Source organism: Equus przewalskii, chromosome 8 (genome assembly GCF_037783145.1).
Source record: "Equus przewalskii isolate Varuska chromosome 8, EquPr2, whole genome shotgun sequence".
NCBI lineage: Eukaryota > Metazoa > Chordata > Mammalia > Perissodactyla > Equidae > Equus > Equus przewalskii.
The window spans coordinates 32,648,535-32,662,488 of record NC_091838.1 but is presented as its reverse complement, the minus strand read 5'-3'; the positions used below and the strand labels follow the sequence as shown (position 1 = coordinate 32,662,488).

Genomic DNA, 13,954 nt, shown 5'->3' with positions numbered 1-13,954 from the left:
AACATTCAATGAAATGTATTCAAAGAAGAGGGACACATATTTATCATTTGTCTCAGCATTTAGCCAAAGTAAATAATATTTCTTGAAGTATGGTTCATAATTTTTAAGTAGATGTTTACTTTTGATGTTCGATAAACTGTAAAGTAGTAGAATTATCATTATCTTTTCAGTTCTTGAGTGTAAGAAATATCACCTGAAAAAACTTGTAAAATTAGCATTCAATGACTTTAAATTTGCCCCTGATTGTTTTAATCAGTTTCAAATTTAAAATTCAAAGTTTTAATGAAAAGTCTCTATTATCAAAGCTACTGAATATAAATTAAACTTTAATAATATAGACATATATTCTTGTACATAATAGACTTTTAAACTATTTTTTCTTTAAGTGTAAGCATCAGTACCAGAGATTCCTACAAAAAAAAAAATCACTAATAGAATAAAATAAGAAGGCAGAATAGACGGTTAAAATGTTTGATAAAATAGGATGCATCTTTTTTCTAATATTATTTAACATCTATAAAATGTGGATGATATGCAGCAAGTACTATTTTCAGTAATAAATTGTAAAATCTTGGAAATAACTTTCTTTTCTATTCCATTTCATTCAAAATGTGAAGATTCTCCTTATGTTGGGTTTTTAATTGTTCTTTCTCTTAAGAAAATTGTTCAAAATATTCTCCTGCAAGAGTATGTTGACATATTAATTAGTGAAAACATCACTGATTATATCTTAATATAAGTATCTAAAAAGAATCAAAGAATATCAGCGTTCTTTAGTCTCATAAACCAAAATTGATGTCTTAATCCAATCAATTGAATCAGGCCTGGGGTGAAGTTTTGGTAAGGCCCTTTTACTTCTATTTTTTTTCTTGCCCCAAAGATATAGCCTTCTAGGCCTTTGAGTTGAGAGCATGGTCTATTCCTGGGAGCTCTTCTCCCTAGCTGACTCCAAATTCTCCATGCTTTCCTCTCAGCATAGGAAGATTTCTAAAACTCTTGTCTGTTTCTTCATAGATTTTCTGATTAAACTTTTTAGCCTTTTGTCCTGCTCAGGTTCAGAATTCAGCAAATGTCTTGAGGTGAAAGTCAATGTTGTGTTTGAAGTCCCACGAATCACAAATGTTGCCTATATAATCCTATGAGAAGAGTAATGCTTTGCTTCTTTGTGCATCATCTCTGTCTGGGTAAATTATGCTTCTCAGTCTTTCTGCTGTGCCTATCTACTGGCTATGGAAGGTCAGCTCACCTCTTTTTGCTTCTCATTTCTCTGGAATCTTAGCCATGCTCACCCTTGTTACAGCAGGAGCTCTCAGATTCCTTTAAACAAAATGCTTTTAGTTAAGTTTATCTTTCCATTCCAGTTGCTATCAGTAGGAAAGTAGATGTACCTCATGCTATCCCGTCCCATTTAGGTACCTAATAATTTTGTTTTATTTCTTAAATATGTGTGCATTAAACATAGACTACAATGGGAGTTAGTGGGTGATACATTGTTTTTCAAGTAATTAACCAATTGTTCTAGTGTTGTTCTCTACTCAAATTTAAAATACAATCTTTATCATCAACTGAGACATGTAGATTTTATATTCAATTATTAATTTTCTATTAAAAGTCATTGGTGCATTTAGTTTTACAGTGGTAAAACCCCGTTTTAATTATTGCAATTCTATAATGCATCTAAATAGCCCCCTGAGATTAATCTTAAATACCCTTGGGTGTGTTTGAAAATTTATTCTTGACAGGCCCATAAAGGTCTAAAAATAGTTGCACTGGAATAACATCATCAAATATTTTAATTTGGAAGAAACTTGACATTCAGGAATGGATCTATATATTTCATATTAGGTTAATTGTTATGAATTATATTCTTATTAGGGTAATTAAAATGCATTTTATTCTATTTCTGTATCTCCTCTTTTTTTAAACTTAGGAATACTATTGATTTGGATATACACATTTGGTATTTAAACACCTTGAAATCTCCTAGTCATTTTTAATCTAATTGTCTTGGGTATTTACGATGCAGTTGGTTATCTTCCATTAAAGACACATGTATTCTGCTCTTTCTAATAGTTGTATTTTTACATTCTAATTTCCGCCATGTTATTTTGGCTATAATTTTTAAGGTCGCTGTTAAATAATAATAATGAGAGTCATATTCTTTTGTTAAATGGATTTCATCCAATTTTTAGACATGATATTTGTTAATTTGGAATAAATGGTGATTCTATTTGATGCAAAAAGAGAATGATTTGCTTATTTTACTTATTGTATTTCCTTTACCATTACGTTATACAAAGATTGGGTTTACATTTTTAAAAATGGTTTTGCATATATATTTATAATATTTATAAGATTAAAATATTATTCTTCTTCACATAGCTATCCCATAGATGTGTTTGCATAAACCACATCTGGCTCACGAATATGTTTTTGTGTTTAGTCCTTACTGTCTTTGAAATGTAAAGTAAATGTCAAAATTTACATGTTGAGATTAGTCATAAAAATTAAATTTCCAGAATTTGATAAAATTAGAACATTGTGTTATATTTTGGCATAGCAAAGTATGTCAGGTCTCAGTACTAACTGCTCCCATCAGTCCAAAATATATATTAATTTAGTGACTTTCATTATGTTTGTATTTCTGTTAATTTTACTCATATAGAAATCATTGACAAAGTGGAAAAAAAGGGTTCCTTCAATAAATTACAAGGTTCTGAGATTATACTAAGAAAGAGGATTAAGTCAGATCCTAGTTAAGAAGAATTAGGATAGCTGGACCAGTTATATGTTCTCAACTCAGAAGTGGGAGCCTCACCAAGCCTGGTCACCAGCTGCGGAGTACCAGCAGCAGTAGATGGAGCAGTTGACATTAGTTTGATTCAGAGCTGGGATTCTCAAGGAGTTTGAGAAGGTAGGAGCAGCATACAATATGCCTTCAAGACAGCTAACTGTTATTATCGTCACTTGTTAGGTAGTGTGGCACACTGCTAGGCTGAGGGAAGATAAGTGGAAAACACACAGTCTGTAAGTAAGGGTCCAGTGCTGTGGAAGTCATTAAGCAGACGCAACAAAAACAATGTAAGAACAACTAGACTCACAGGGAATACTAAAGAATATGTTACCGGCTGATTCTACTTGGGTTTTCAGAAAAGTTTTCATGGCAGATATGGTTCTTGATCACGTATAACAGTAACATAGCCTTTGGCGTCAGAAAAAAAAACAGGCTGTGCCACGTTCAAGGTGAATTTAAAGCTATTTAATTTCTGTGCACCACAGCTAAACGAAGAATAGATTCTTGCCAGGTGAAAAAGTGACAGGAATGAAGAAAGAGTGATGGAGGACGTGAGAGAAGGAAAGAGAGAAGGAGGGAGGAAGAGAGTGCACGCTCGCCCGCGGGTGTTGCGTGGAGAGTGAGCGAGCGCGGGCTCGGCGGTGCGGCACAGCAGAGGCAGACATGAGTAGTTCTGTACAGAGACCTGGTATATAGGCGACCCGTGAGAGAGGCAAGGACCCCATCACGGAGGGACTTGAATAGTGTAAGATTCTGCTTTTTCGTTCCTGAAGTAATGGGCCTGATCAGTTAATTTAATAAGAAAGAGCAATTTAAGATTTGAATTTTTAAAATAGTATCCTAGAAGTACGGTGTAAGCATAGCAGAAGGGCAAACCTTAAATATTATTTTTAATTATCTACTTTTATCAGAAACATATAAAGTTACAGGAACATGTACCTTCATGTGTGATGTCCTTTTTTGTTACATGTTAAATTGGATGACTAAATTCCAAAATTCCCTCTAATGTCAAAAGTCAGGAAAAGCAGATGATAGCAAATCTTACTGAGAAGGTTATATTTAGCAGTTTACCAGATAAGCCCTGTGCTCAAGTTTCATAAGAATTTTTTTTTAACAGAAATCTATTTAAATCTCACTGCACTTAATCTGCCTGCCATTTCTTCTAATGCTGTAATCTCAATCTTGGTGAATTTTAGTATCTCAGTTACTTCTAAATTAGAATTTAGTCTTTTAGGGTAAATACTCAAATTCTAGTTTTCCTCTTCTTTTCCTCCCCTTCTCCTTGCAGAGGTAATGGATCCCCTCACCACTGGTGCTTGTTAACTCTTCTGCAGAGAAGTTCTTTCCAGGTGGTCTGAGTGTCATGTTTTGTCCCTGATGCACTTGTTGCTGATGTGTGTGATCCACCAGGATCTCCGCTCACACCTCATGAAGCTGCTTCTTGTCTTTCAGCACTCCTAGTTATTTTATCACCGTGCTTGATAGCATGAGAAATCTTGGATTCTCTCCTTCAGACTGAAACACTTCCTCTATCTATGGCTCTTCTCACTTTGAAACCACGTTTGACATGGGGATTCCGTGAGCATATGGGGAAGAGAGTCCAAAGCTCTCACTGGGATTTCCCCAACTAATTTGTGCTTTCTATGACTACTCCTTTAACACTTGACCTAAGGGGCCAAGATGCAGGAGCTCAACTCTCTCCATATTGTTGTTGCAACACAGAAATTATTCTCCCCATAAGATGAGAACTTGCCTTTAAATCATCAGGCATTCCTTCCAGCTCTTTTATGTATGGTATAAACTCTAGGTTTTGAAGTCATTACAATTACTATAGGCATTCAAAGTTAAAAATTTAGAATTTTTTTTCTTTAGAAGTAACTTGCCTTTAAGACTAAGTTAAAACTCAAATAAAAGAGTTTGACTCTTTGTTCTGAGAAATTCTCTCTTTTCACTCATTCAACAAATATTTATTGAGCATCTGCTAAGACCTACGCAATCTTTTGGGTGGAAGAAATGATGTATTTAATGAAACAGACAGAACTTTGTGACCTCCTGAGCTCACTTTCTAGTGAAGGCAAAGAAATGATAGTACAAAAAATAAATAAATAAAATAAACAGTATTAGATAGTGCTAAGTGATATAGAAGGGAAAAAATAGGAAAAGACCATTTATATTAGAGCACTATTTTATATCTTTATTCTGCTACCTTTAAGCCTAGAGAATTATAAAGAAACATCAACTTTCTTTTTTCTTTTTCACACCATGATAACTTAAAAGGATTCATTTTTTTAAATCCTTTCCTCTGTTTCAATGACCAATTTTGTTCAGGTAACTATTTTTTAATCTCATTTTAAAATTATTCAACACATTCCCTGGTTAGACCACATGAACACAGATTAACCAGGAAATCTCCGTAGGTCTCCACAGATTGTCTGCAATGTTAAAACATAGTACGGTATGCTATAAATATGTGTACGTGTGCGACAAATCTGAAAATGTCTGGCTATCTAATTTACCTGAGGTCCTGTGATTTTCTGTTTTGATGGAATTGTTGCAATATGAGTAAAAGATAGAAAGCAGAATTTCCATTCGCAAAAAGCCAACAGTGTGCCAGGCATCAAAGATAATTCTAAGAATGACCCACTGAGTTGGGCATTTGCTTATCACAATTGCAGCATAATACAAAAATAAGTTGATATTTGGTTTTAAAATATTTGAATTTCATACCATACTTATATAAAACTTATGTTCTCAAGTAAAATAAGAAATTTTCACTACCTAGGTTTTGTTTCCTTTGCGTAAGTCATAACATCCTGAATCTAGATATTGTCTTTCAAAGTACATATAACTAGTTAAACCAATTCATATGCTTGTAAATGACTGTGGTATCAAAAATTCTTAGAGACACAAAGTCCTCCTGCTTTGGACATGTCACTCTCAGTCTCAGCTCTTTTTGTTTCCCTGTCATCATCCTCTGTGAAGAAGGGCAGTCATAACATATTTTAATACCTGATGGAAGAAGATCAAATCAACTCTGTTTCTTGTGCCATGGTATTAACTTTTCTTCTTTTCTGAGAAGTTACATAAGTTTCATCAGATTTGTAACAAGATCTACGGTTAAAAATGGTTAAAAAAATTTGCTATCTTTGAAATAGATGTCTTTCGTTAACGAAGCAAAAGAATTTCTAATTCTCTACTCATCCATGAGGGTAGAATAACTACATAAATTATTTGGAATTATTCTGCCTTGGAGATTTGTCCATTCTCTCCCTCTTCCTTCTTTCCTATCATCCTTCCTTCGTTTCTTTTTCTTTCTTTTTTCCTTCCATCCTTTCTTTCTCTGTCTCTTTTTCTTTCATCATTTCCTTATATTATGAGTATGGACTCAAGTACACTTTCTATTTTTTTTATTACTATGTTGTAAGGGGTTCCTTAAAGATTACACAATGCAAATTGTGTCCTCTTATACTTCCAAGTAGGCATTAATTGTATTTCACATTCTTGGCTTAAATTAACACTCTGCTAAAACATTCAGTATGTTTTGGCAACATATAAATCAAAATTGATATATAATGTAGGAAAAGTATGGAATATTTCCATTATAAGAGACAAATTCATATTGGAGTAAATCGTCCCAATGGAGTGCAAAATATATGAAATGTCCTTCAGCATTTGAGCATCTACTATGTATAAATGTGTTAGGAAAGGCACTGTGGATACTGAGGAAACAGGAAATACTAAAGAACAAGAAGACAGGCTCCCTCCTCAAGGAGTTGATATAAAACCCAGAAAACTTCAAAGGAGCTATTATTGAATTAAGTAGTAAATTAAAGATACAACATAGATGCATAGTCTCCAAAGTTAAGTCATTGTGGTTTTTAGCTACAGTAACTATTTAACATGTTGTCTCCCCAGGAGAAAACAGATATGAGATACCACCCTTGTATTCAGGGAGTCTGAGGAGAGAATGAACACTAGTTTGTGAAACAGATAATAATTGCTATCACAAACATATCCCAGCACAGCAACTGAACAGTGGTGGCCCCCTAGGTTGTAGCTTAAATGTAGTCTGGCAAGAAGCATAAGTGTCAAAGTTTACTTTGGCAATAGAAGAATAATGTCATTAGTGTATACATGGAAGAGGAAAAAACTCTATTGTGATCTGGAAGCTACTTCAGCTGTGTAACTTCAACATGATGATACCCCTCGTCCGTTACAGCAGTCCTCTGCTCTGTTGTGTTGACAGCCACTGACCCTGGCAAATGTTGGATCCACAGACTGCTCATGTCTATACCTCCCCAGAGGACACAGGGTACTTGGAATAGGAACTAGAATCAGTCAATGCAGCCTGGAGTCAATATTTCTAAAAGAAAGGGTTCATATTAGCAGGCATAGGCTTAGGGTCATAGATATGGAATTAGGAAGTTTTCATTGTCTGCTACCTGGGACAATGTAATGGGACCCTTAGAAACAAAATAATATCTGCTTTTGAGGCCTGTGAGAAGTGATCTTCCAAGAAATCAAGTAGGGATGAATATACAATTTATGGGCTTATCTTTCTCTTTTGGACTAAAAGCCTTAATAAGGATTTCCTTCACTTGAATGCATTTTACTTGCTAGTAATTTATGCCACTTGTTGTTCTTGTAGAATAACATGTTCGGCAATCCTTGTCTAAGTCATGTTCTGCTTCCTTTATAGCCTTAGGATTAATAGCCTAAGTAATCTTGCTGCATAAGCAACTGGTGTGATGTGGACTGCAAGTATGTGCTTTCACCACCACAAGCCTTCATGTTCAGATACTGACTTTTTTTTAAGCTTATATTAATTTTCAGCTTCTCATAACACAAATTATTGGTTCTGATAGCATACACTTAACACTGATTTCTAAGAAGTTTAACATTAAAAACGTCATTTGGAAAAATTTTAATTTTTGTTATTTGAAGAGCAGTCTAAAAATGATGCGGAGAACTTGGGATTTCCATTATTTAGAGTTAGTGTTTTTGCCCAACGTAGATGATTTTTAAAACTTTGCTTTATAAATGCATTTCAATACTAAGAAAATATTATTTATATTTTAACATTTTACTACATATAATAAATTAAAAAATCATATAACACAAAGCTGCATTTTAAAAATAAATTTAAATTGTCAGTGTTTCCAATATTTTTAACTTAGTAAACTGTTTTATTGATATTATTTATGTCTACAGAATAAGTAATTTTCAAAGCAAATTACTTCCATTATTTTCTACATTGAATGTTCATTTATAATTTAGGTTTCCTAGAATATGCTTGTAAATGTAAAAATAGGTAAACTGTTTCTGACTGATAAACAGTGGGATATTTCACCACTTTCACATCTGAGGAAGCTTCAGTTGGTTCCTTTTCTATCTCACTGTGGGCATGCCTGCAAGTGATTAAGGCTGTGGAGGCTAATAGCCTACAATCTTCACTCTGCCATAGGTTTGCACTCAGCCTGATTGACACATAGTTGTCACTCACTTGACACTTGAGTATGCAAATCCTAATCTAGAATTGACAAGAAAACAGAAAGCCATCTGCAAAGTATTGTGGAAGACATCTTTGCTCAGCATTCTTCAAAACACCCACGTTGTTGTCAAAGGAAATCCAAACTTCTTTTATATTAGTAATAATTTGCCATTTATTGAGCTCTAACTACATGACATCTTTTTTTTATTTAATTTTCCAACAAACGTATGTAGTTAATATTATTATCAATATTTTACAAAGGAAGGAAATTAGACAAAGGGTAACTAATAACCTGGCTCAAGATACAGTAAAGGTTACAGTTGGAATTCAAAGGCAGGTCTCTCTGACTGCAAAGCTTGATGATGTTCTTATGCATCTACATTGTAGCTCCCACACTGAACTTATATTCACTCCACACTGGAACCGTATTGGACTATGTGAACTCTGTAAGCTAGCATCATTCTACTAGCATGCCTAATGGGAGGTCTTTCACATCCATGTTCTAGCACTTAAGATCCTGACTCACACTTGGTAGAAGATCATTGAAAGTATTTTAGAAATGAATGAATGACAGTCTCCCCCCTTCTCATCTCATTTACCAAATATATATGTACGTGTGTGTGTGTGCACACACGTACATATATGTATTGCTGTGCCTTAAAGGTTGTTACAAGCCTTTAAAATATCATGAATGAATTAGAACTTCATGTTGAGAAGGAGAAAACAAAAGTGTTCTCCTTAAAAATAGTCCTTTTCTGAGGTTCATTTTAGTGGAATTTTAGATTTTCAAATTTTTGTACAGTGGGACAGATTTGTTAAGAAAATAGGGCTTACACTAATTTACTATTTCTTAATTATCCAAATAATTTCATTTAAAAATAATAATTAGAAAATGCAAAGCAGCAAAATGAAAAAATTATGCTATAATCTCCAAAAATAAAATTAACATTTTTTATAAATGTCAAAACCTCTGTTGTACACACACATAGGTCTATTTATGTGTGTGTATTTACCATACAAAAATAAATTTTGAGGGGCCAGCCTGGTAGCCCAGCAGTTAAGTTTGCACATTCCACTTCAGCAGCCCAGGGTTCACGGGTTTGGATCCCAGGTGCCATATGGCACCTCTTGGCAAGCCATACTGTGGTGAGCATCCCACATATAAAGTAGAGGATGATGGGCACAGATGCTAGCTCAGGCCCAATCTTCCTCAGCAAAAAGAGGAGGATTGGCAGCAGATGGTAGCTCATGGCTGATCTTCCTCAACAAATAAATAAATAAATAATTAAATTTTGAGTCATGCATACAAACAGTAGTCTAAATGTGTGAGAGTGTGATTATACATAATTTACCAATCTATGTGTAACTACATGAAATTTTAAAAATAATTGCTTAAAATCCTGTTGTTTTTAAATGGGAGCAGTTTACAAGCATCACTTATTACCAATCAACAAATAGTACATCATGAACATTTGTAATGATTGCATAATATTCTAAAGTTTTGGACACTATAAATAATTCAGTATATACTGCGTTTTCCACTCAGTTTTTGCTGTGTGCGTGTATGTGTGTATATGAAATGCTGTTAGAGTGTTTAGAATTAGCGTTTAAAAATTTTTGAGATGTGAGATCTTCAAATTTTTCTCTATATTTAAGTATTGTCTTATTTTAAAATGTTAATGTTGGAATATTTTATATTGTTCCTCACTACTTGCTGTAGGAAAGATTGAAATTATCTTTAAAGTGAATTTGGTTGTGTATATAGGTTCAAAATTTTAGCAATTAGAGTTTTATGTCTATAACTCCCCCCAAAAAACCTGAATAGAATTGATTTGCTTTACTTGTTACCAAATTTCAGGCACTAGGTGGAGTGGCTTCGCGTGTTGTGCACCAGGTCTCACACTGTGATTACCAACCTTCCTGCTTAGTGGTTTGATTATTTAAATTATTAATCCATTAAAATATGAATAAATATGAGTAGATTATTTTATACACTATACAATTAAAAGGCTGTATATTTTAGTAGAAATAATTTCTTTTTTAAAAGCATACCATTGTCAAATAATTTTATTAATACTGCAGGTAACAGTTTTTAAGTATTAACTCATTCTATCTGAAGATTTATGTTCAGATTCCTGGGATAAGATAAATTGTTAAAAAGCATGGCATGAAGAATTTATAAAGAAGTAAATGAAGTTGCAAAGTTATGGTGATATAATGTGGAAAGAAAAGAAACAATTTGTTAACATTTTCAGCTTAAAGAATGTTAGTTTTTCAATAGTTGACTTAACGTTTAACTCCATTTTATTTTTCTATTGTATTTGTTGCACATTAGGGAAAAAATCTACACATAATTTCTAAAGGTCATTTCATGCTTTTCCAAACATATTCATTTTTTACATACTATTTTTTTAAGATTCTGTTCTAGTTGCTTCCATATCTCACCAAATACTTTGTTATTCTAACTTTCTAGTCAGTAATATACACTTCCTTTCTCTTTTCTTCTGTTCTAATTGTCTGTCTATGTTGCTTCCACATTCTTGGCTTATATATGAGAAGTGGTAGGAAATATACCATAAATTTTATTCTTTTAATAGAAGTAACAGTATACAATAAACTTATTTAAAGGATGAAGGTGGTAAGATTCATATGTTACTAAGTTGATCTTCTACAGGAAGAGTCAGATATATACTAAGGAAAACTTAACAAAAATAATAATAGCAAATATAATGAGACAACTTTGCATAGGTAATAAGACTGATATTCTGGTAAATATTCTAGTGGGGAGGTAAGATTGGAACACTATTGAGGAAAGCATGTCAGTTCCACAAACACTACTAAGAGTGGACTAGTAGAACAAGATTTCTGTGGTCCATGTGTATTTCGCAGTCACAACCATTATTTTCTCTCATGCAGTGTTTATCTACATGCTGACATTCAGCTTTCCAAAACAGAGTATTCAGACTTTGTTTCTCAGATTAAAAACTCAAAAGTTAAAAAGCTATATAGTGTGCAGTTGAAGACAAGGATCCACATAAAATACTGATAGAATTTTATAATTTTTATAACAATCCATAAGAACTAGCAAAAAGCATAGTTCCACAAAGCATTCATGTAGATTTTTTTATTGATTTATAAAAGATGCTTAGGGATCTGCTCTTTCTGTATACATCTCCAAACTATCGTGATCTTAGCAGAAGTCACCAGTAGTTTTAGAGATTTCCTTGGCTGATTCTTCACCAGAGCAAACTATTTTGAAATTATTAGAGCAGTGTAAGGAAGATATGGTTTTGTTCATGACCCTGCTGAAATCACATAAATCTTCTCAAATTTTCTTTTCTTTCTTATTTCATATGACGCATGTCTTGTCATTTAAAATGTCTGTTCTTGTAGATGACCCATTTGATGATTCTCCAATTTTGTGCACCATATCCATTAAATTTCCTGTTTTATATTTTTCAGTAAGACAAAAGGAAACTAAAACTAAAAAAAAGAAAACTAAAATAATTCAATGAAACAATTTCTAAATGAAAACAGTCTGTGTTTGGTCTATGTAAGATTATACCACACAGGGGTCGTATTGTTTAAGTTTCTCTAGAAAACCAATGAAAAATAATAATTGATTTTAATTAGTAAAACTTCTGTTGAGCAAAGAGTCTGTATATTATACGGCCACTTGTCTAAATCTGATATGCATTTTCATTTGGTTTTTAAAGTTTGCTTACATGACTTAATAAAGAGGAAATTCTTTCTCTCGAAATTTACTTTAAATTCTTGTGAAATGTCACTCATTAAATTGTCTTAAAGTAAAGGTTATACTTTATTTGGAGTCCTGACTGAAAGTATTTCAACACATATGCTTTATCCATTAGTGTTTGAATATGCCTTTTCCTCTGGTTCTCTTGAGAGTTAAAACAAATTGAATATAATATGACTTAAAAGTTTAAAACTAAACTTCAAAAAGTTACTCTTGCTGTTCTTAGACGATTGTATGGAAACACGGGCTTTTCCCATCTCACAAATGAGAAAATCATTTTCAAAATGTTTACATGAAAAATTTGGGATAATTTTGACAGCCAAAACTTTTTAGGAAAACAACTTTTTGTAATTGGTGTTTAATATGCAGTGATTTTAGCATGTGCGTATAGAATATCAGTATACATTAATTCACTAAAAATAGATTCTCATAAAAGTTGAGGGATGTTGTGTTACTTTATCATTGTTGTTCTCACTTTTATTATTTATTTATCATTGCAGATCAAAAAGATCAACAGAAATTTTCCTGTAAACCAGCAGGTAAGATGAAGAAATATTTGGAAAGCCAAATCATATATTTATTTCATTTATCTATTATAGAAGATAATCTTTATGGCATTTAATTTTATGTAGAAATAATTGATACCATTATTTTCTATATTTAGGAAAATAAATAATTTATTAGATTTCCTTCATATTGTGTAATATATCAGTTTTTCTAATCGTATTAAAAACTTTTATCTAAGTACACTAAGTCAAAACTATTTTTGCCAAAATAATTATATTTATTTGAATACAATGTTGAAGAACTTGGAGAGCTATTTACATAAGATTGTTTTACTGTATCAGCATTTGGGAGACCATGTTTACTCCCATGTGAACATGGGAGTTGAAAGTTATGGGTTAGTTACATTAGTTACATGTTAACTAATCTAAAAGTTAAAAGGAATTTTCAAAATTGGCTGACAGTATTTCAAGTGAGTCTAAATTAGTGTAGAATGAAAATAATGTCTGATTAATCAAGCAAAGAATTTAGTTGATTTATTAGACTAATAATTCATTGTAGAATAAAATAATTGGTTATAGAAAATAACTGATTCCACTTATAATTTTATCTTGGTAAACAATTTTTGTATTGCTTTCGTAAACAAAATAAAAACATTAATTTGAGAGAGAAAAGTAAACATAGGCTCACTTTTTGGACTCAGGCAGGTCATCAGTGTTTCAGGTTTGTGTGACAACACAGCTGCAGTTGTAAGCCATAAACTCCTTACTCTTGACACCAACCTCAGTTTGCAACCCCTGACCAAAATCTGCATATGTAAGATATCTACTTACAGATGGTACACTAATCACAAGTTAACATCAATGGTAAAAATTTTAAAATAGTCTTCAACTTATAAAACCTAACTTATTTTTTTATCTAAACTTCAGTTGCCTCATCTGTAGCATTTGTATATTGCAACTAACTTACATATTTATTTTTGAGGACTAAATGATAATAAATGTAAAGTTCTCAATATACGGCATCATTATCATTGATGTGTTACAATTTTAAGCTTGTTCACTGGAATACAGAATTTATGTTCTTGTATAAACTATGTTATTAATGATGTAACTAGCCCAGACTAACCCACAAAGCCATGTGTGACTGAATACTAGAAAGACCAGCTTGGGAGAGCTCAGTGTGTCTACGGTGCTCTCAACTCTCTTGCTAGCCCTAGGGATATTGTGCTTCCTACTTTCAGGTCCTCATGCCTGAGCCAAGTTTATGTTTCAGATTGATGCAAGGGTTGGAAAGATGTATGTGCCTCACCACATTCCACAGCAAGTTGTAGTTGTGTTTGGGGCCCTTGTTTTCAGTGCAGAGATCAGATCTCTAGCCCAGTGCCTCTGACTCACTAACTCTGTGA

At 32.9% G+C, this 13,954-nt stretch overlaps 1 protein-coding gene across 7 annotated transcripts in view; it reads left to right on the top strand.

Moving 5' to 3' along the window:
* Nucleotides 1-13,954, top strand: part of SNTG1 (syntrophin gamma 1) — an 865,152-nt gene that overhangs the window by 690,392 nt on the left and 160,806 nt on the right. For all 7 annotated transcript variants that reach the window (XR_011543069.1, XM_070630619.1, XM_070630623.1 and 4 more), the window contains one exon: nucleotides 12,543-12,581. Coding sequence is in view for 6 of the 7 variants with exons in the window: in XM_070630619.1 (XP_070486720.1) it covers nucleotides 12,543-12,581 (39 nt within the window). In the remaining variant the exon portion in view is untranslated. The remainder of the gene's footprint in view (nucleotides 1-12,542; nucleotides 12,582-13,954) is intronic.